This window comes from Canis lupus, chromosome 26 (assembly GCF_003254725.2).
Source record: "Canis lupus dingo isolate Sandy chromosome 26, ASM325472v2, whole genome shotgun sequence".
Lineage (NCBI taxonomy): Eukaryota > Metazoa > Chordata > Mammalia > Carnivora > Canidae > Canis > Canis lupus.
Window position 1 is genome coordinate 17,540,948 of NC_064268.1, and position 23,426 is coordinate 17,564,373.

General features: G+C 52.0%; 1 protein-coding gene across 1 annotated transcript; it reads left to right on the forward strand.

Moving 5' to 3' along the window:
* Window positions 1-339: 339 nt before the first annotated feature.
* On the forward strand, window positions 340-22,118 carry LOC112676704 (glycolipid transfer protein). Its single transcript, XM_025474260.3, has 5 exons — window positions 340-593; window positions 15,210-15,268; window positions 16,265-16,398; window positions 19,096-19,246; window positions 20,922-22,118. Exons 1-5 carry the CDS (start codon window positions 491-493, stop codon window positions 21,102-21,104), a joined length of 630 nt encoding a protein of 209 aa, XP_025330045.1. The 5' UTR covers window positions 340-490; the 3' UTR covers window positions 21,105-22,118.
* The last annotated feature ends 1,308 nt before the right edge of the window (window positions 22,119-23,426 follow it).

Sequence of the window (23,426 nt, forward strand, 5' to 3'; positions counted from 1 at the left end):
CCGCCCAGGTTGGGGGCGGAGGGGGAATACGCCGGGAGGCAGCAGGAGACACCTGCGGCAGGCTCACCCGGGAGCGGCAGGCCCACCTGGGAGCGGCAGGCTCACCCGGGAGCGGCTCGCCCGGGCGGACCTGGCCCCGCGAGGCCGCGCGCTTCCGCGCCGCACAGGCCGGCCCCGCCCCCTGACCAATGGCGGCGCGGCGGCGGGCGGCGGCGGGCGCGGATTGGGCGGGCGGGCGCGGCGGCGGGCGCGGATTGGCGCGGGCGGGCGGGGGCGGGGCGGCGCGGCGGGGCGCTTAGGCTCTCGGCCTGCGGGCGGCGCTGAGCGCTCGGCTACGCGGGGCGCGGCGCGGGCGGAAGTGGCGACGCTGGCGTCCCCGGAGCCTGCGGCGGGCGGCAGTGACGGCCCCGGCGCGGACGGCGGCGGCCCGGGGGGCGGCGTGGACGCCCGCGGCGCCGGCTGGGGCATCACCGCCGGCCTCGACCCCGAAATGGCGCTGCTGGCCGAACACCTGCTGAAGCCGCTGCCCGCGGACAAGCAGATCGAGACGGGGCCCTTCCTGGAGGCGGTGTCCCACCTGCCGCCCTTCTTCGGTGAGCCGGGGTGCGGGGGGAGCCGGCCCGCAGCGCTGCCGCAGACGCCCAGCCCCCTCCCGCGAGCAGCCTCCAGCCTCCCGCCGTCCCTCTCCCGGGCGCCCCCGATCCTATCTCCCCGGGCACCCAAGACCTAGACCCCTTTCCTTCTGGGCACCCCCGGCCTCCCTAACCCAGACCACTCCCCGATCCTCTCTCTCTCCGACATGGCACATCCTCCATCTCTCCCCGGACACCCGGAGCTCCGTCTCCGTTCCTTCATCTCCAGGCACTTCACGTTCCACGGAATCCTTCAGATGCCCCCAGTTCACCGCTTCCTTGGGATCCCCCAATCATCCGTCTCCCCCAGACACCCCTTACCCTTCCAAACCCTCAACTTCCCCATCTTCCATCTCCCTCAAAGCATCCCGCCCCTTCTCCCCCGAGTCCCATACCCTTATATCCCTCACCCCATCATTCCCTTCTTCCTTTTCAGAATGGCTTTCAGCTTCCTCCCCTTAGGATAATCCTCCTATTTCATAAGCCCTCTCTTTTCCTTATTGTCGTAGTCTTTTCGTCTTGGGACTTTGTAAACTCTTTTTTTCTCAGAATTCCCTCAATTCCAGATCAAAGACACCCCACCCCCACTCCCAAGGGTGGAATGAGGAAGCCGGGAAGGATGAGGAGGATGGAGTTGCAAAAGTCTGGCGCCCCTTTTTAGGGGGAACCACCTAAAGTTTTTTCTCCATTTAGGACAGGGGTCGGGACAGGGGAAGCTGCTTTGTGGGGGTGACATCAGACACAGGGTGCTTGGCTGGACCAGTCCCTAACCCAGCTTCAGAGCCTCCTTCCTCCCCTCCCGGAGCCCAGCCCCGGCCCTGGATGGAAGATGGGAAATAACAGACAATACCATCTGCTCCCTGCCCTTTGCCTTTTGGGTCCTGGCTAAAGGATGCATCCGGAATCTCTGCTTTCCTCTCTTCCACATGGGCTTGCCCAGCCCCGTGCCGGTGCACTCAGTGGCCTTTTGCCAGGAAGATACCAGCCCCCAGGACAGAGTTAAGCTGAAACCACAAGCTGACAGAACGACGGACTGACTTGCAACTGAAGAGATTTGGCGCCCAGGTGGTCACTCACGATCCCCCTAGTGAGTGGTCCCTATCTGTGAAATGGGGATGCTGATCCTTAAGCCTGGCTGCTGGGAGTAAATGTGTGTAGAGCCCTGAGTGTGGCTCTAGGTGTGGGGGGAGTGCTTCACCTGGTGCATCATATGGGTTCCTGGATCCCATTTGGGTTCCTTCACATAGTAGATGAATCAGTGCTGGATGAATCAGGTGCAGTCCCCTGGTTTGTATGACCTGCAGACCTGGGTAAGCAACCTGAGAGCAGGATCTTGGGCTTTTGTGTCTGCTGCTGCATCCTCAGGACCCAGAACAGCCCTGGCACATAGTAGGTCCTCAGTTAATACTCATGGAATGAATGAGATGTGCTTCTTATTGGTGTTTAAGTGTTGACAGAACACTGATTCTCCCGGCAGGGCCTTGGGAATTAACTGGCATCAGCGATGAGGAATTAATCATTTGTGTGCCTCCCACCTTGCCTCTTGTTCTGGGAACATTCACAGGACAGAACCAGCTTGCCCTGGACAAGGATTCAGAGTCTGTTTAAGGTGGTGGTTCTCCGCTGGGGGCAGTTTTGCCCCTCGGGGGGGGGGGGGACATCCAACAATGTTTAGAGGCATTTTTGTTTGTCGCAGCTTGGGGGACGGGGAGGGGGAGTGTGCAAGGAGGTGCTGCTGGCAAGTAGTGGGTAGAGGTGGGGGATGCTGCAAGATACCCTACATTGCACGGGGCAAGCATCATCACAAAGAATTGATCCAGCCCCAAATGTTAGCAGTGTGGAGATGGATAAACCCCAAGTTAAGCCCTGTGGTCTTTTCGTCTCTTATGGTCAGCATTGGTGCATGTCCTGCAGTTCTGCAGCGGGGAGAGGGAGCACCCTCATTGGATGTGATTCTGTCTGGTTTTAGAGGGAAGGGGATGGTGGGTGCTGGAGTCAGCCGTGCTATGATGCCAGGGCTGAAGAGCATCCCCTCCTCCCTTTCCCTGATCTCAAAGGACCCTTGTCTTTGCTGTGAGCTGTGTGCTGTGGGGCATCACATCTGCTGACAGAAGCGCCATTTATACAGAAGTCCCAGTGGGTTGGCCCACACAGAATAATTCTTAGCACTCTAAAAAAATGTGATAATCCATTTTGAACCATTATGCTCTCTGGGAGAAGAGTTTCTCCTGAGGATTTAAGGTTTACGAGGATGCTCCCACCAGGGGCTTTCTCTGAGACTCAAGGGTCAGTTGAGATCCACTGTCGGCTCTAACACAGGGGCTCTATGAAATCTTGGGAGCATCTGGTCACCTGGATGATCTGGGTGGTTTATGTGTGTCTCTTGAACGGAGCAGGTCTGGCTGGCTTAAGGGATGTTAGAAGTCTGAGAAAGGTTGCAGTGACAGTTGCCTCCAAATCAGGGCTCCTCCACCATGGCACTGCTGCCCACTGAGGCTGGATCACTCTTTGTGGTGGTGGGGGGGCCGTCTTGCACATTGGAGGATGTTTTAGTGGCGTCTCTGGCTGGCTAGATGCCAGAAGCACCCCCTCTCCCAAGTTGTGACAACCAAAAAGATCCGGAAGGGGACAAAATGTGGTTGAGAACCACCGCTCTTGGTATAAAGAGGGCAAAGGGCTGAAAGCTGTGTTGTTATTTTTTTTATTTATTTATTTATTTATTTATTTATTTATTTATTTATTTATTTATTTATTTTTTATTTAAGTGGGGCTTGAACTCACATCTCACAATGTCAAGATCTGAGCTGAGATCAAGAGTCAGATGCTTAACCGACTGAGTCACCCGGGCACCCTGAAAGCTATGTTTTTAAAAAGTATATAATGCTACCAGGAAGCTCTGCTTATCAAAGGATAGTTGAGCAAGAAAAAAATGATAAAAATCTCCTTGTCGTTTTTTGAGCACTTACTATGTGCCAGTACTCTATGTGGAACTAATCCTCTTAGAACCTTTGGAGATCCCTTTTTTTTTAGTTTGTTTTGAGAGCCTCTCTGCTGATGTTTCAGGTTATTTCCTTCTGGACTCATTCTTATCCATCTTTAAGGGAAAAGGTATAAGCTGCTTTTTCTGCCCAGCTCTACAGCATCTTTCCATGCCAATCATTGTTTCTCGTAGCTGCTTAGAACTCTTTTGTTTGAATGTAGCTGTCATTTATTTGACCAGTCCCCTGCTATAGAACAGTTACGTCGCTTCCCATTATCTGCTCCGGTAAACAACGCTGCAATGAACATCCTTATACGTGTTCCTTTGTATACTTCTTTCATGAGTTCTACCCTTTAGAAGTGAAATTTCTGAGTCAAAGGATATGAAGGCTTTTAACCTATTAGAGCAATCACATCCCTTTCACTTTTTTCAGGTGTGGTTTGTCACAGAATTGGTTGGCCGTGGGTGGATGCTGATTCTTGGGACTGGAGGTCAGATGTGGCTTAGAGCATCCACGTCATGGGCTAGCCCTGCCTCCTTATCTCCAGCCTAAATCCCTGGAGCGGTACAGGTTTTACTATGTCCAGCCCTGTGTCCATCTTGTTCCTCCACCTTGACCTAGTAATTGGATCTCACCTCTGAGTGATCAGCTTGCAACTGACTTCTGTAAGGTCTGCTCTCTCATCTTTTAGGTCAATTATGCAGCAATGCCCTCCGGCATTAACAGAGGGCCCAGGGAGTGGGAGAGGCGGAGGGAGAGACCTAGATGTCATTTCATCTTGTCACTCCCTGCCTAAAAGCCTCAATGGCTCCCTATTACCCTACCTTCATATCTGTTCTATAGCCTCTCTGAATGGCTTACAGCCCCACAAATGGTACCATGCCATCACTTGCCTCTGCCTGGCACACCACTCCTCTCCAGCCTACCACCTTCCTTGTGCCTGGCTGGATTCCACTTATTCCCACAGGAAAGTTGCCTCATCCAGAAAGTCTCTCCTAATTCCCTTAGACTACCCTAGAACTATCACAGTCTGTGACTTTGAGCTATTTCAGTGCCTAGCCCTGGGTGAGCTAGTGGTATTTGCTGAGTGAATGCTTTTGGTTTCATTCTTATTTTTTTCTCCCTGGGTTCTTTCTAGAAGCAGTTTGGCTTTTCTCCCTCTTTCTAAATTAAAATACATAGCTCACAAACCATACCCATGGCAGACATTATTAATCAGTCATGGTACTATTCTTTTCCGTTAAGTCTAGATACAACCTTAGCATTTCTTAACACACTGCTCCAGGTCAGCCAGACACAGTACATGACTTCACACCTGTTTGCTTTCACTGTTTAAGGAGGAACTGAGATGCAGGGGTTGAAGGGAATGCTTCCCATCTCTCAGTGCTTGAAATTCAAATTTTGGGGCTGATTTTTCTTTATCCAGATCTCTTATTTAATTAAGTGGATGTCCAGAGAATTAGGTCTTGCACATAGCTGGTGCTCATTAAGTAGTCATAGGGAAAACCCCCAAAAGAGTGATTTCCCACCCCTTTGGTTCAATGGTTGCTCTATTTTGGGGGGCCAGTGGCAGCCCAGAAGCACAGAATTAGCTTCTTATTATACAACCAGAAAAACCGAGGCCCAAGAGGCTAGGTGACTTGCCCAGGGTCACACAGCCCAGGGCGGGTAACCAGTAGAGTCCAGCTAGAACTCAGAACTCAGGCCTTGGGACTCCTTATGCAGTGGTTTTGGCTTGTGCTTGCCTGCTCTCCTGGCTTCCTGTCTGGAAGAGGAGAACCCCCATCTCCTGTGCCCCCATGGAGCCAGCCTGCTTGGCTACTGAAGTCCAGGACTCTGCTGGGCCCACAAGGACTCATCTAAGATTCTGGGAACTGCAGACCAGATATGCAGGTTTCATCTGAGGTGTGTGCCCCATCATTGGTTTGCCCATAACCCTTGCTCCTTTGTTTTGTTTCTGTTTTTGTTTTTAAGATTTTATTTAGGGGCAGCCTCCGTGGCGCAGCGGTTTGGCGCCGCCTGCAGCCCGGGGTGTGATCCTGGAGACCCTGGATGAGTCCCACATCGGGCTTCCTGCGTGGAGCCTGCTTCTCCCTCTGCCTGTGTCTCTGCCTCTCTCTTGCTCTCTCTGAATCTGAATGAATAAATAAATAAATCTTAAAAAAAAAAAGATTTTATTTATTTATTCATGAGAGACAGATTTTTTTTTTTTTTAATTTATGATAGTCACAGAGAGAGAGAGAGAGAGGCAGAGACACAGGCAGAGAGAGAAGCAGGCTCCATGCAGGGAGCCCAATGCAGGACTAGATCCTGGGGCCCCAGGATCACGCCCTGGGCCGAAGGAAAATGCTCAACCGCTGAGCCACCCAGGCATCCCACCCTTGATCCTTTGAATGCAAGTTTGAATGACGAGGATATGGAAGTCATCCCATGGGGAGGTCTCAAACAGGTCAGATTTTTCTATAATTGGGACATGGTGTTAACTGCCTGGGAACCAGCTCCACCAGCACCCCTTGGTCTATGAGTAAGAAGTTCTCCTTCTTCAGGGGAGGTTATTCTCCCCATTGTGACAAGCACCTTCCAGGACTTGACCATCTATCAGATGTCTGTAATGTTTTGTTTTGTTTTTTAAGTTTATAAACACAGATATTTATTAACCCTCTTACTATAGCAGGTTAGTTATCATTTTGGTCAAGTGTTTGTTAAGGGCTGGATTCTCTAGGGACGGGACATAGCCTGTGTACCTGGGAGGGACCCTTCTAGAAGGAAGAAACTATGTCCTGTGGGAGGAAGAAGCCAAAAATACACTTTCTGCAATGGGTTTTTGCAATTTTGAAACTGCCTGCAGACTCTTGTTGTTAGTTGGTGGTGCATTTGTAGGTAGTGAGGGCCCAGGACTTTAAGAGCACCTACACGTGCCTGATGTTCTCACGCATCCCACTTGCCGTCTCCTGTGGCCCAAGTAAGATCCAACTACCCCCTGGCCCCAGTGTGTTAGCCCATTGTCTCCCTGACAGCCGTGGTTGGCTGCTTTTGAGGCCCAGCAAGGGGGAAGTCACTTCAGGTGACCAAGACAGCAGACTAAGACACCTTAGGTCTGTTGTCTACTGAAGTCCCTGCTCTGAACATCATAGGTAGATGAATGAAAAGAAACACCGGCGTTGTTGTCAGGCTCAGCCAGCCCGAGTTCCAGTCCTGGTTCCACGGTGCCAAGGCTGTGTGCATGTAGAAATTCATCCCCTGTCTAGGCTTGCAGCCCCGACCTTCTCAGGAGGGTCAATGGAAGTGATCTTCCCAAATGATTTTGGTACTTGGTGCCCTGAATCACTCCCATCTTCACACATAATAGGATGGGGAGGCCTCAGGCCTTCAGACACTGCATGTCTTGCCACACAGCCCTTGGGAAATGAAGATCTTCCAAAAAAAAGCTCTCTGGGTCTGGTGGCCAACTGCCAGGACTCAGGGCCAGCAGAGCTGCTTGGCGGCTGGTCTGAGATTGCTCCAGCACCCTCATTTATAACATCCAAAGGTCAGCGCGGAGCACAGACCAAGGTGCCTGCCTGCTCTGTCCCCCAGGGACAGTGATTAGATCTTCCTCAGCTCCATGTTCAGAGAAGTCTGGCCCTGAGGTCAATGGCTGAAGTCTGGCCTCTGCTCCTGGAGGGAATAAAATGGAGAAGCAGGAGAGAAAAGACCTAAGTTCCACTCTGTGTCTTGCTGGCTTATCCAGCCCCTCCTCACCTCCAGTGTCCCACTGCGAATCCCTCAAGGGCAGAAGGTGGGCCCTCCCAGGGCCTGCCCAGTGGATTTGCTCAGCCAGTGTCAAAGCAAAAGGGAAAGAAAGTAAAAAAAAAAAAAGTAAAAAAAAAAAAAAAAAAAGGGAAAGAAAGTGACATGAATGACTGAGGGCTTTGTAAGGTGTAATGCATGCGCCCAATCATAGCTAGCATAATAACCCCCGTTTTGAGTGGTTCCCATATGCCAAGCTTTGAACTTGCCGCTATTTCCTTTCCAAGCCTTATCATGACCTTACTTGAATGAGGAGTTGGCACCATTTTACAGAAGACATTGAGGTTCAGAGTGGTGAAGGGACCTGACCATGTGGCACAGCTAGAAAGTAGGTCCATAGGGCTTAGAAGTGGGCTGGCCCTGTGACGAGGAAGGGCAGTCTTATTCGGGCAAAAACAGCCCTTTTTTCTGGCCCAGGCAGTGTGGGGGGAGGGGAACACCAGGCCATCCCCATCTGGCCTGACAGTGCTTATTCCCCAGCCTTGGAATGGCAAGGTGAGGTGATGGTCTTAGGTTTCATTGTTTCCCTTTAAAAAAGGCCTGGGTGGGTGTTAACTCCTCTTGTTACCTTCTTACAGCGTTACTTGTATCAGGGGCCTTTTTTCTTTTCTGCTTTTTTTTTTTTTTTTTTTTTTTATTGTTAGAGTGTTAACTGTAGCTGAGCTTTTAAAGTCATTACAGCTGATCAGCCCTCTCCAGGGTCCTATAAAAGCCAGCCAGCACACACTTCCCTGTGCTCGGAAATGATTCATTTTCTGCCTTGCTCTTCTCCCCAGTTCCTTACTCCACTCCCTTCTGAGATCGCCTTTTTTTTTTTTTTTTCTTTTTTTTTTTTTTAGCTGGCTCGGAATACATTTGAATTTGTGATTTTATGACTGGAGGTTTCCTGCTAATTGTATCCATCCCCATTTCTGGATCCCCCTTTCTTCCCCTCCCTTCCTCTCTTTGTCCTTTGATTCCTCAGTCACTGGGATTGTTCTTTTCTGGATTTCCTTTGCCTGTTGAAAAAGATGAAAATGATGTTATAATAACAATAATAATAAACATAAAGAATACTTTCTTTCCTCTGGAGCACTGGCTACGTACCAGAGACCATGTGGAGCCCTTTATACAACCTGATGTAAGCCTCACAACAACCCGATGATGTGGGGTCCATTATCAGCCTCGCTTTACAAATGAGGAGACCACAACTCAGTGAGGTTAACTAACTTTTCCCAGGCCACAGAGCAAGTAAAGAAAAACCCATTCCCCAACCACATCCCCACTTTAAGGCTGGTTTTTGCCAAAGTGGACAACTGTGGATAGAGAGTAGTTGGCATGTCATAGGAGTGACTTTTAAGCAACATTTGAGACTATTTTGTAAACATTCTTTCTTCTTTAGCTAGGATTTTTTAAAATAGCTATTCACAGAATAACAATAATAAAATGCCTTATCTCAGTAAGTTTTCATTTTAGGAAGGTGGGTGTTTTCAGGGTTCATTTTCTTCAAAATAGGCCTTGTTGCAAACTGAGCCATCACATCCACACCCACACCCACCCACTTACCCACACATACACCACACCACCCCACATACTTGTGGATTAATAAATGATTCATCTCCATCGGCTGTAATTTGAGTGCCTCTCATTATGGTCCTTGTAACCCAGGACCTGTAAAGTTAACCTGCCCCTCATCTTTAACAATGAAACCTTATTATTCAGCTATTGAAAAACAAATTGAATTTGAAATAGAACCTTCCCAAACCAGGCTCTTAGCATCGACACAGGCATTCTGTTCTTCCTTTTTGGACTACTTATAGGTCGGGCTAGGTGTTTCCATCCTGAATCACACAGGCCGAAAGTGAAGGCGTGTGTCTGAGAAATGGACTGCTTCTTATTCCTGCAATGAAATGACAGGGGGTGGGTCAGGCAGGGTGGTCCCATCACCCTGTTGCCCAGGGTCGGGCAGGTGTTGCTGGGCAGCTTGCGCATAGCATGCTGTGGTCTTGCTCAGTGTACAGCGCTTGTTGCTTTCCAACCACCTTAAGGCCAGAGAAAGCAGAAATGAATCTGATTCTGAGTGGCATATGGTGACTGCTGGCTCGTGGGGAATTCTGCTGTCTGAGCAGTCACACTCATCTGAACTATGGTGAAGACCCAGGTAGGAGGTTATCCAGCCAGAATGGTCACAGAGTCACACACAAAATGCTTGCTTGGTACCTATATCCTCTTATTTTGCAGGTGATGCTGACACAGTTGGCTATTTATTTTCCAAGTGTCTATCAGAATGAAAGCACTGCAGGAGGAAGTGACCACCACCCATCAAGAAAAGTTCCTTTTAAACTGTGCAGAACCATATTTAGTCAAGGGTTAAGGAGGTCTGCGATGTTACTGGGTCACATCTTTACCATAATTTATATTGTTAGTGATGGCCCTGTTTAGAAAACTGTGCTTGGCTTGCTGTATGAAAGCGGGGATATCTGTGTTACATTTTGATGAGTTCCATACAAAATGGTTCATCTAGAAAAGGTCCGTGCATTCATAAAACCTTGGTAGATAAAAAATACTTCACTGATTTAATTTTGTTTTCTTTTTATTATTGAGATAAGGTATTGTTGTTCTGTGATTTGCCATTTTTCTATTGAGCTATTTTTTTTCTTATTGGTTTGTTAGAGCTCTTTACATATTAGGGACAATAATCTTTAGTCCATGGTTTGTTTCACTGATCAGCACCCCAGTCATCATCAGTTTGTTGCTTGCCTGTGATTAGTGATGGGATCTATCCTTATGCTCCATACAAGAGGTCTCTGGATTTTGAAATCAGATTTGTGGTATTTTCCTTATGCTTTCTGGGTTGAGTAGCAGGCTTAGAAAAACCTTCCACACCAAACAGAAGGGGCCATTTGCCACATATTCCTGATAACCAAGGCTTATCTGTATTTAGAATCTGTGCCCATTAGAGTTGGTCCTATGAAGTGAGATGGTGGAGTTATATCTGATTTTTCTTTTTTTTTATTTTCTATTTTTTAAAAAAGGTTTTATTTATTTATTCACAAGAGACACACAGAGAGAAGCAGAGACAAAGGCAGAGGGAGAAGCAGAGGGAGAAGCAGGCTCCCTATAGGGAGCCTGATGCAATCCCAGGACCAGGGGATCACGCCCTGAGCCAAAGGCAGACGCTCAACCACTGAGCCACCTAGAAGTCCCTGTTTTTGTTTTTCAAAGACAACTTCCTTTCTGCCTGGAGGTAAGATGAGGAGCCAGGAAGGCATCCAAGCCCTCTCCCTCCCCTCTGGCAGAGGGCTTCTGGATGACATTTTAAAGAGCCTGTTTGCTAACAACAATAAAACACAACTTTGAGGTATCTGCAAAACTGGTAAAACAAGAAAGGTAATTTTGGGGCAGGGCTGCATACTATAGGAAAGGTAAGCCTGGATGGTGTCACGCTCTATCCAGAGCAGGGACCAGCCTGAGTTTAAACTATCCGAAAAGCCACTGTGCACTTGGTGATTAAAATCATCTTGTGGTTTTCCTGTCGGAATACTCTCCCTTTTGTTGAGTTCACATGGATGGAAACATTCCAGAAAGAAAGGTGATGGAGTAGTAGAACCAGCCTTTGTTCTGTAATTATGTCTGAGTGCCTGGCTCCCCCTGTGTGACCCTAGACAGGTTTTCTGGGCCTGGTGGCCTTGGAATGCACCACAGACAAACAAGCCCCAGAGCCTTGGCTGGGTCACGTTGAAGCAGATTTCAGTTCACCTGGGCCTGCAGCACCTCCTGTTCGCACGGCACCTGTGGGCTGCGGCCAGTGAGGGGCCTGAGCCCGGCATGGCTCCGTCCCTTGTCCAGAGTTATACCAGACCTAGATCTGAACCCAGAAGAGCAGACTCTAGAGCACCACACCACTTCCTCCCTGATTCCAGGTGGCCTGCTTCAGGGTGCTCCTAACGTGACCTCAGCGGGCACATTTACGGATCCACAGAGATGTTTTTCCTGCTGGAAGGCAGTTCTGGGGTCCGCACCCCACCCTCCACCCTGCCGCCCCTCTCGGCGCCTGCTCTGCTCCCAGCTCCAGAAGTAGGCTCGAGGCCTGCATGCCTACCCCTGCTGGAGCAGAAGCCCTGTCCCTGAGTGGTGGCCGCGACACACAATAACCGCTGCTGTCAGGGCCCAGCTCCTGCTGACCATGGCGGCCTCGTGACCTGGATAGCGCACTGTCAGGAGAATGGGAAACAAAAAGCCTTTCTCCCTGCCACCAGGGCCAGGCTGCCCAGAACCGCACAAGAGCTGTTTTCAGAGCCAAGGAAGTCGGATAACATTTTTCTGCTGAAATGCATGTCGAATGACCCGAGTCACTGGGACGAGCCAGTAAACCACCCCTGCATGGTTGATGATGACCTCTTGTAAGCAAGCCCCAGGTTTCTGTCTCCTCCCTTGGAAGGTTTTCCCTGAAATCAGCCTGTAGCAATCATGGCAGTGTGCCAAGCGCTCACCTGGTACATAGGATGCCTCTCCCCCTCACAGCGGCCCACTGGGGGAGGTCCTACTAAGTGTTCTCATTTCACAGACAGGGAAACAGGCCTGAGCCCCTTCCCATAGTCTCTGCCGTCTTGGTTGTGTGGGTGCTTAGAACCATATGTTGGGTCCATTGGCAGTACGAGAAAGTGGACAGAAAATGAGCCTGACCGGATGTTTCCCACCTCTTTCGTGCCACAGATGCCACCCAGGTGCCTGATGGTGTCCAGCTCCTTGCCAGGCATTGGGGACACAGGGGAACCCAGGTGATCTGGTCTCTACCCTCTCAGAGCTCAAGTCCAAAGGGGGCTGGGAACAGATGGTACATAGGGACCTCAAGCACTGTCTGCTATCACAGTGAAACGGACTTGGAAAAAAAGAAGGAAAATATATGACTTTATGAGTAACAAACAGCAAAAAATGCTGATTTTTCCCCCAGCATCTTCCATGACAATTTTCAAACATAAGGCAAAATTGAAAGAATTTTACGGCGAATATTTGTATACCCACCACCTGTATTCTGTAATATTTTACTGCACCTGTCTAGACATCCCTCTGGCCATCTGTCCCTTCACCCTGTGTCTTTGGACAGTCTACATTTTTGGAAGGTGGGGACATGAAGCCGTCAGCCAGAGCTGGGGAGCAGCCATCCCTTTAGAAGGGCTGCACCAGTCCACATGCAGCACATCCATGGCACTTGCCTGGCCCCAGTGAGGGTCGGGATGGGCATGACCTCTCCGGGGGGTTGGTTTCTGCCAGATGAAGTCAGTGGTTCAGACAAGCTTAAAGAGCGGGATGGAGGGCAGCCCCGGTGGCTCAGCAGTTTAGTGCCACCTTTGGCCCAGGGTGTGATCCTAGGATCGAGTCTCACATCAGGCTCTGCATGGAGCCTGCTTCTGTCTCTGTGTCTCTCATGAATACATAAATAAAATCTTAAAAAAAAAAAAAAAAGGGTGGGGGAGTGGGATGGAGTAGTTATCCTCCTTATAAGCAGGTAGGTCTCTGAGGCCAGAGTGCTCAGGATTGTGTGGCCAGCCACCTGGATCCCCTGCCAACCACCTCGGCCTTGGAGCTGCACCAGCATGGCCCTATGGAGGGGGGTTTGCCCCCACAGGCGTGGGAGAGAAGCCCAGTGGCTGAGAGAAGGCTGGCCAATCAGCCTGAGGATTCTGTGCCTGGAGCCTGCAGCAGGGCAAGTGAGGCACCAACCCTGGGCCCACCAACGAGGGGCCTCAGCTCGGCAGAGCATAGAGGGGATGCAGGCACAAGCCCAATGGGTTCCCATTCAGCAGAGATTCTGCAGGGCTTGGCGGTTTATAAGCATAGCCGAGTGACATCTGGGTTTGCTGGACCGTGTAGTTTGAGGTCACAAAAATGATCAAATTCCATTTACTGAGTGTTCATGCACTGGACACTCTGCTACATGCATCCAACATGTGGTTTTTAATTCCTATAACAACCCTATGAATTAAGTACTATTACTGCCCCCTTTTGACATTGGAGGAAACTGAGGCACACAGACGAGGAGCCTTGCTCACCTAGGACGTGGTTGGGGTAGGATTCGAATCCCACCTGGCTGGATGCCTACCCCATTTTTTTTCCATTGGGTTTTAGGGTATTTCATTTATAGCACCTTAAGGCTGTTTCCCCAATGCACCTCTTTTAACAGCTATGCTTAGACTGTTCCAGATGGCTGGCCAGGTGTGCCAGGTCACCTTGGGTGGAATTCAGCCTGTGGCTGTCCTTCCCCCATTCCTCTGGTCTTGTGCGGTCAAGGTGGCATGCACACCAAGGCCCCTGCTGGGCAAGGAGAGTCTGGCACTGGTGTCCCCTGCCCGCCCCCGCCCCCCCCCCCCCCCCCCCCCCCCCCCCGTGGGTCTGGAACCCTCTGGCCTGCTCAGGCATCTTTGTCCCCTGGGCTCTGTATCAGGCATGGTGGGTCTCTGGACACAGCATTGAGGACAGTGAGAATGTGTATGGGGGAGCTCGGTTGTCTTCAGGCCCTGAGGGTGAAGCCCATGTTGAGCTTGTTCATCTCTGGTCCCCGTGATGGTCTGGTAGGGGGGGTCACAAAGGAGAGGGGGGGGTGGCCGCAAGGCTGTTCACATTTCAGGTCTACCAATTTCTAGGTCTGCCTTCCGTCAACTCAGGTGTCATTGGCAACACCAAGAAAGGAGCCAGGAGCTTTTTCCCTAAAAAGTTCTTAACTAGTATGTTCTTAACTAGAACATACCGATTCCAGAGATAAAACGCATCTGGGAAGTGGATTGTTTCAAGTCCTGCTCGCAGCATGTCTGGTCCTGTTGCCCCACTGGCTAGGTGGGAAGGCCGAGGCCAGAGCTGAAAGGACACATCCCAGCCCACCCTGCCAGGGGTGGGGGCATCGAGCCCACATTCCTGTGCTCCGTGAGTGACTGGAATCCCACTGTTGGTGTGTTCTCCGGGGTTCTAATGCAGGGTCTCAGAACGGTGGAGCCTCTGAGTCACCAGCTCATTTCCTTCCTAGGAGCTGGTGAATGAGAAGGTCATTTGTAATCAATCGGGCCCCTCTTCTGCCTCGTAAAATCCCTCAATCTGCCTGCTGGCCAGCTGGTCAGTTAGCACTGATCTGCCTTGTTGGCCAAGACGGGTTTATCAGAGCATTAGTTCTGCAAGGTGCTATACAGCTGTGCCGCTCAATATGGTAGCCACCGGCCACATGTGCTATTTACATCTCAGTGGACAGAAGTCAAATAAAATTACAAATCCAGTTCCTCAGTCACACCGCATTTCAAGTGCTCAGTAGCCGCACGGGGTCCGTATTAGTGCAGATACAGAACATTTCCATCACCACACAAGATTCTAGATGGTGCTGTCGGAGGGAGACGCAGTGCTGTGGACAAAAGGGTTTGCCCCCTAGATAGTCCAGTTGCATTTTAGAGGCTCTGACAAGCCCGACAGCTGGAAACCTGGTCTCACCGGGAGCCCAGCACACCAAATCAGTTTGCCCATCAGCCTTTTTAATACCTTTACACAGGGGCACCTGGGTGGCTCAGTGGTTGAGCGTCTGCCTTTGGCTCAGGTCACGATGCCAGGGTCCTGGGATGGAGTCCCACATCGGGCTTCCCACAGGGAGGCTGCTTCTCCCTCTGCCTATATGTCTCTCTGTGTCTCTCATGAATAAATAAGTAAAATAAGAACCTATAAACAGCTCTGCTTTTCCCTCCACATACCAAGTGACCTTGCTTCCTCTTCCCAAGCCTCTAGGGTTTATGGAGTTCCTGAATCTCATCCTCACTGGGAATCTGAATCTCTCTTCTTGTTTTGCCCTCAGATTGCCTCGGGTCCCCAGTGTTTACTCCCATCAAGGCAGACATAAGCGGCAACATCACGGTATGTATCTTGGCCTGGCAGCCACAGCTGGGAGCCCACGTGGAGAATCTACACCCGTGCTGGGCACCAGGGCCCCACTCCCTGTCATGAGCTCCGCGGGTTGGGGAACAGGAAGGAGATGTGGAAAACGTGTGTGACCCCAGCTCATCCGGCTCAGGGCTCTTGGTCATCCTTTGCAGTCACACCCCCAGTCCCAGCCTGACCAGGCCCGCAGTCTGGAGGACTGACTCGAGAAGGAACCCCCTGGTTCTTGTATGCACCCCGGACCGAATAAAAAATGAACTCCAAAGTCCACCGGTGCATCGGCTCAGCCCTCTTCTCTACTGTTCCTAGGAGTCCCCACTGCTTCCTCCCAGCCACCAACCCTCTCCCTGTGAGGATCCACACAGGGCCTGGCCTGCAGGCTCAGGTGCACCATGTCCCATCACATCATCCCAGCAGCCCTTGAGGCTGGTCTGTCATTCTCCCCATTTTTACAGATGAGGAAGCTGAGGTTCACCTGAGGTCATACAGCAAGGAAGGGGCAGAGGTGGGATTCAGATCCAAACTGCCTGGCTCCAACTCAGGAGCCTCGTTCCTGGACACCCTTGTATCCCAAAGCGATTGTCCACTTCAGATACTGGGTGTCGGAGGAGCTAGCGGTAGTGGCTGGAGAACATGGAGTCTGCAGCCCGTCTGGGCTGTAACCCGCTGCCACCTGTACCAGCTATCACTTCACCTCTCTGAGCCTCGATGTCCTCATCTGCAAACTGGGATCGTGACAGAGCAACATTGGCGTCGCTGTACGGATCAAATAAAGCAGCGCCCATAGCGCACTCTGCCCCTCTCAGCTCACGGGAGGTGCTCTGTAAATACCCCCAGCCAGTGACTGTTACGAGCCCTCCTACTGGTCTCGGCGCTGGGGGCAAGGGGAGGGCTGCTCCCCTACCAAGATGTGGGCTGCCCACCTGTGAGGACAGCTTTTCCACCAGGAAAACTACACGTGCTCTGTTTCAGAAAATCAAAGCTGTGTATGACACCAACCCGGCCAAGTTCCGGACCCTGCAGAACATCCTAGAGGTGGAGAAGGAAATGTACGGAGCAGAGTGGCCCAAAGTGGGAGCCACGCTGGCGCTGATGTGGCTGAAAAGGTGACAGGCTTGGGTGGCAGGGTGTGTGTGGCTGTGTGGCCCGAGGGCCCTGCTCAGCAGGAGAGGAACGTCCAGCCCTCCTATTGCCCTGCGAGGTCACCTCCTTTTCTTTCACATGGGCTCCCCTGTGTGATGCTAGTTAGTAGCTGAGGAAAAGTGCCCGAGGGGCCAAGGCCCAACTGATAGTGACACTCCCTGTTCCAGTCCCATCAAAGATGTAGCAAGTGAGTGCATACTCTGGGCATTGTGCTAAACATTTCATATGCATGATTGTATTTCATACACTGGGGGTAAGATGTGGTAATTATCCCCACCTCACAGAGGGAGGCCACTGGGAGCTCTGGAGGCCAAATCACATGTCCAGGTCGCAAGGTCAGAGCTGGGATTCAGTGTCTAAGTACAGTTGTCCAGGTTGTGCACTGCACAAAGATGTCCTGCATGGTAGATTTGTTTCTTATGACAGTGCCTTGACAGAAATACAGTATCTTGAGGAAAAGGAACTCTATCCAATTTGCACAGATTTGTTCTATGGGCTGGGGGCAGGGTACCGTGATACGGGATTTAAACCCAGATGATCCTACCCCAGACTTGAGAATGCTCATAATCACTATATATATTGTCCTTCCAGCAAATACTTGAAGTCAGATACTGTTCCCATTTTACAGATAAGGCCACCAAGGCTGAGAGGCCAGGCACCTTGCTTGCTGCACTCACACTGCTCTCTGCCAGCTACAAATTCTCCTTTAGCTATGCAAATATCAGTGGCAGCCACAGAGCAGCCAGGGGTGTACTCTCTGCCCCACAGCTATTCCCAGTGTTGCCCTGTCTTGGGCCTGGAGTCAGGAGTCAGGAAGGGTCCTCCCCTGTCTCTTCGCCATCCCCTGGAGCCAGTCCCCTCTCCCTGCCACCTACCTTGGTGAAACGGAACAGGGAGTCCACTCCCTGGAGGGTGCAGCCTAGTGGGCCTCAGAGGGTAGGTGGGCTATAGGTAACACCCTTTCAACATGTTTTAGGAACTGCCCCCACCAAGCTGCCCATTTGGTCTGCCAACAAGAGACTCCCAGGCCTGGATGAGAACTGCCCTGGTCTGTCCATCAGCACACTCCATGGGTTCTTAGGAGGAGCAAGGCAGATGATGATGTTCAGCTCAGTTAGGTTGTTCGTGTCCAGATCAGACAGGGACAAAGCCAGATGCCTGGGAGGGCAGGTGAAAGGAGATGCCAACAGGCTGAGCACGTAATAAGCGCCTGCTGTGTGCTGGGTGTGTGGGATGCCGCACTGAATGAGGCAGGACCCCACTGCGAGTACCACAGCCTGGGTGGGACATCAGGCTGGTATGTGGATCCTGACAGCAGGATAGCAGAGCCTAAAGCAGAGAGAAGTCAGGGAGGGCTTCCTGGAGGAAGGGTGCCAAGCAGAGTCTCTGGGACTGAGCAGGCAGGTCCCAAGAGGATGAGGCCTTTGAAAGGTGGGAGGGGCAGGAGAGGCCCAGTGTGTTGTTGCTCTGGGAGGGTCTGGTCCAGCAGGCTCTGGACATGAGGCAGGAGCAGGGAGGGACCAGGTTGGCTGGACGAGGGTGAGTCCTAGTGTGATCAGGGCTGTGGGGGAGCCACCTAAGGCCATGAGGCTGGTCAGCAACAGGGTCAGATGGTGCTGCATCCCAGCTGCTGGGTAGAGGGTTGGTCATTAGGGCCAGGTAGGGGGAGGCAGAGGCTCAAGAGAGGTGGCCGACTGGGACAGGGCTGGGATTGTCCCCTGGGCTCAGTCCCACAGCCCAGGCTGATCCAGGCACAGAGGACTTCCCTGTACCTCACAGGTGATAAAGTTAGAAGACACTTTAGTCCACCAGTGCTCCTGCCCCTGAGAGCCCTCCAACCTGATCCCCACCTCCCTGTAGGGAAGGAGGGGGGGGGTTCATCCAGGGACCCTGGGGGATTAGTGAGGGATGGCGAAGGAAGAGTCCAGCTCAGGGGTGAGACAGCTGCGTTCGCATCCTGGCCTTTGCCCAAGGCTTTCAGGGGCACCTCAGTGTTCTCCTCTGTGAAATAGGTAGACGGTGGGGCTAAGGGAGCAGGAGATGAAATGCTGTGCATTAGAGGACTAGCACTTACCCATCTTTGATGTTGTCACCCTGCTGTGCCCCATGGCCTTCTCCTGGCTCTTAGAGCATCACCCTTCACCTGAAGGAAGGGCTGGAATGGCCACAGGAGGATGCAGACAGTGGCTTTGGGGAAGTGGTGCAGGTGGGGGGCCCCTGGCACAGGGTCAGGCTTGTCAGTGTGCCCAGTGTGTCCAGAGTCCGTGGTCTGTGAGCCCTCTAAGGGCCAGTCCTCAAGCGCTGACGGCCGCCTGCTGCGGGCCAGCCCAGGGGAGGCCCGTGGACACAGAAGCGGGTAAGACAGCCCCAGACCTGGCCTTGTAGACCTTACAGCCCAGCAGGGACCGCAGTCAGCGGCCAGCAGTCAGCAGCGGCCTTGGGTAGACACGGCCCCACAGTGATGCCACATTAAGCCGGGTGGTCACGCTACATGTGAGCTAGGTTAAGCACAACACTTGAGGAGTGACCACTGCCACGTGGCGCACAGCAAGTGCTGGCATCCAGATGCGGCAGGGACTGCCACCTGTGGGGATGTGCTGGCTGGGCGTCGGGCAGGAACGCGCATGGTCTTGAAGAGCCATCTCTCTCCTGGGCTGCAGAGGCCTCCGCTTCATCCAGGTATTCCTCCAGAGCATCTGTGATGGGGAGCGGGATGAGAATCACCCCAACCTCATCCGTGTCAATGCCACCAAAGCCTACGAGATGGCCCTCAAGAAGTACCATGGCTGGATCGTGCAGAAGATCTTCCAGGTGAGCTAGCCCCACACCTGCCGCTCCTCAGCCGTGGCCCGCCTGGGCTCCAGAAGGGCTCCCTGTCTATAGGGGAGGCTGGTGCGCTGAGGGGCCCTATCACATGTGCCTGCCCAGTCCCATCTCTGGCCACAGGGGCTGTTACTGTAGATGCTCCATGGGTTTCTGCTGAGTGTCCCATGAGGCCTGACTAGGGGGCCGTGGGAGAAACCTGGCAGAGACTTGCTGGCAGGCAGGCCCGTTTGGCCCCTTTGAAATCTGCCCAGATCCTCACCCTGAGCAGGGAAGAGAAGCAAGGCTCCTGTACCCACTGGGGCATCTGCTGAAGAGACACTGGCCCACAGGGTCTTGGTGGCTTATGTTGGGATGACATTGGCCAGAGTTTCTGGAAATGGGCTGCAGCACCAGCCTGGTTGCCTGAGGGCCCCCAGGGTCGCCAGGCTGAGAGGCCCACTTCAGAGATCTCAAGAGGCCCTTGGGGGCCCTGGCCACCCTCTCTCCTGCAGCCCATTCTCATTCCCCTGAGAACCAGAGTCTGACAGGCTGGTCTCTTTCCCACAAGGCACAGGCTGGCCCAGGAGTCAGTCTGGGTATAGGCCCAAAAAGCTGGGACACCTCTGGGCGGTGCCACCTGGTGGTGCTGAGGGCAGGGCCCATCCTGGGCAGCCCGTGAAGCCCTGTCCTCCTTGCAGTATGTTGCTCCCTTGCAAAGGCCTAGCAACCGGTGCCCGAATGATAGCGGTGTCCTGTGCACCTGGCCCAGGGTGTGCTGCCCACGGGCGGTGTCCTTCACGAAGGCACCGTGAAGTGGGTACATCCTTAACCCCCTTTCTCAGATGAGGAATCTGGCGCTCAGAGAGGTTAACTGTCTGGCTCCAGGTCACACAGTAAGATGGGGTCTGAGGTTCTACCTCCCTGAGCCTTTGCGTACTCATCTTTCAAGTGGGTGTAAACTGAGCCCCACCTCCAAGGGTCGTGGTGAAGATTGAGCAGGTTACTGTGTACGGAGTGCTGGGCGCACGGTTTACACTCAGGAACTTGACGCTGTGCTGTTCATAGTGATGATATTATTTATAACTCCCCCCACCCCACCCCCGCTCAAACTCAGCCTGGGCATCTCACCCAGCCGCACCGTTTCCTTTCTGGTTCTGCGATTTTGTGCATTTCTGGTTCTCGGTACTTTTCAAGTGTGAGGGAAGCCCTAAAAGTTAGGGAAGTGTTGTCCCCTGAAGGACAAGAGAGGCCACGGTCCGTATTAGCGGTCGTCTCTCCCTGGTCCACCTTCTTCTCCAGAGCAGGGAACCCAGAGGCCAGAGGCCAGAGGCCCCTGGGTGCCGGACACTGCCGGGTGCCCGGTGCCGCGTGGAGCCCTGGGTACCACCCCTTCGATCCTTTACAACCTGATTCAGCGGGTGCCATCACCATCCCCATTTTACAGATGAGGAAACTGAGGCTCAGAGAGGCTAAGTAACTTGCTCAAGGCTCCCAGCTAGTCGGCGGCCCAAGCTGGAAGTTGAAGCCAGGTCTGTGGGTCCCCAAAGCTGGTGTCCGTCCTGCCGTCCGTCACGGGGGTAGAAGGGCACACACATCTCCCTCTTCCTTTCCCTGCCGACCACGCCACGAGTAGCACGGCCTGGGGGACGTCCCCTAACGCCTCCCCTGTCCCCGACTCAAGGCAGCGCTGTACGCGGCCCCCTACAAGTCCGACTTCCTGAAAGCGCTCTCCAAGGGGCAGAACGTGACGGAGGAGGAGTGCCTGGAGAAGGTCCGCCTCTTCCTGGTCAACTACACGGCCACCATCGACGTCATCTACGAGATGTACACCAGGATGAACGCCGAGCTCAACTACAAGGTGTAGGCGCGTCCGGGGGCCGCTTGTAGCACCAGGGAACCCGAATCACTGTGAATCACACCGGCGGGCCTCCCCCCACCCCGCCCAGCCACCCAGAGGCCGGGCCCGGGCCCACTGGGGGCCTGAGGGGGACGATCAACCCCGGGTTTTTTAAAAGTCATTTTGGGGGTTCATCCTAACGGAGCAATAAATAACAACCCTACTTCCGAATCCCCTTTGAATTTCATGACAGCACAGACTGACTATCCCTTCATTTCAGTGTGGTAAAAATCAATTAATGTTTCTAATCAAGTCCTAAGGGGTTTCTTTGTTTTGGTTTTGCCCCCACGCAGAGCCTAACTCTGGGGGAGCTGTGTGTCATACACCTCACTTGAAAAAGAAACGTGTGTCCTTAGGATCCGGCTGAATGATGTTTTGGGTATTTTAAGGACCATGAGGAGTTTGATTTGAAATTATACAGGGCCCCTGTGGTGGGCTCTTTTTTTTCTTTTTTTTTTTTTTAAAAAGCAAACTGGTGTGTCTTCTCATGTGGTTTGCACGGCCCAACCTCACAACACTGTCATTACAGATTCTGTCCTTTCTTACTGTCTTTTGCCAGGCAGTGTTTTTATAGCTGAAACCAACCAGCAAGCCTTTGATGGCGAAGGGGGTGCGTGTGTGTGTATTTTAAAGCTATCAGGCACAAATAAGTGACCACAGATGACTATACTTGCATTCTTCTGCATAGTTATTTTCTTCAGGGACAGCTTTTCCAACCTAAGAAACTGCCTACCATGTGTATTCTCTCAAGGGGGAGAGGGTGAATCCTCCATCTGCTGAGACCCAAGAAAAATGCCTCGCTGCCTTAACTGTCCTTCCTGGCGCTAAAAAAAGAGCTGTATTTTTTAAAGTGTTGGGGTAGATGAAGCAACCCCAGAAGAATTGATGTGTGTGTGTTGAAAACCCAATGAGGAACAATTGGTGATTTTTATGCAGAAACTAAATGATCCTTAATAAATAAATCTCTATTTTGGAATCACAGCAATGTGCTGTTTTGGTTCGTGATTCTTCTCCCCACCCCCTACCCCACTCCGGAACAGAGTTTATAACCGGGGACCAGCCAAGAACCTATATTCTGGCCTCCATGGTTTATAAAAATAGAAGTGGTTGCCACAGTGAGAAACTAGGGAAATTTCGCACACAAATCTTAATTTCTAGCTTCTTTCAAAAAAAAAAAAATAGGACTGTATGGCAGGATCTGGGAAATAGCTGCCCCCTTGGCTGGATGGGACAAGTGGACAAATGTATTCTCCACTTTACCTCGGTCCCCAGCAATCCCCATGGCCTCCCTAACCTGCGGTTATTGCACTTTCTGATAGGCTGATGCTTTTTCTGATACTAGCATTACACGGAGAATCTTTATTTTACTTCATTCCTGGTCCTACCAAGTTGATAGTCACCTAGTGGGCGAGATGGGCCAGCACATCAACAATGATGATATAGAGTAGCCAGTATCCCAGTGTCCAGAGGGTGCATGGGGTCACCGATGAGGGGCCACATCCTGGGATGCATCTGGGGGAGTCACAGCTGGCACTGAGCCTCCACGGAAGGGGTAGGGTGGGGAAGAGCCTGGCAGAGAAGGGGCAGGGCACGCTCCAAGGTATAGGCAAAGACCTGGTGGCTCGACACACAGCAGGTTGTGTGTGTGTACATGTGCGCATGCCCACACATGAGTGTTCACACTAGGAAGGGATTTGAACATGACCTGGAAAATGATGGACCACCTTCAGGGGTCTCCTGCTCAATGTAGTCAGGTAGCCAGTTTAGAAGGCTGCCTTGGGCATGGCCAAGGGACGGACACCTGTCTCTGATTTCATTATGTTCTATTATTATTTTATTAATATTATATTTATTTATTATACCAACATTGCTGGTATAGGAATGCTACTGACCTTTCTAAGCAATAACTGCTTTTTAGGCTTGTTTCACTATGGGTTTCCTAGAAACACAAAATTCTGCCAACATGTAAAAAGAAATCTCCACCTTCCTTTTAAAAACAGCCTTTCTTGGGGTCCCTGGCTGGCTCCATCAGTAGAGCAGGCAACTCTCGATTTTGGGGTTGTGAGTTTGAGCCCCACGTTGGGGGTAGAGATTACTGAAAGAGCCTGTCTTCAGGTCTCTAACAGCCCAGTGGGACTGGGAAGGCAATGTCCTTGTGGAAGGCTGGTAAATCCCAGACTAGTCTTCTTCACTCCTGGTACCTGATGGGCCCCTAGGAACACTTCGGGTGCCCAGAGATAAAACCAGCAGTGCATCTGTGTCCTCTCATTTCATTTCTGTGCTCCAGGG

Excerpts from the sequence above, each read along its gene's own strand:
- LOC112676704 (XM_025474260.3), top strand. The coding sequence starts at position 491 with ATGGCGCTGCTGGCCGAACACCTGCTGAAGCCGCTGCCCGCGGACAAG. Across the intron at positions 594-15,209 it reads CCACCTGCCGCCCTTCTTCG|ATTGCCTCGGGTCCCCAGTG; the intron begins GTGAGCCGGGGT and ends TTTTGCCCTCAG. Across the intron at positions 19,247-20,921 it reads TCGTGCAGAAGATCTTCCAG|GCAGCGCTGTACGCGGCCCC; the intron begins GTGAGCTAGCCC and ends CCCCGACTCAAG.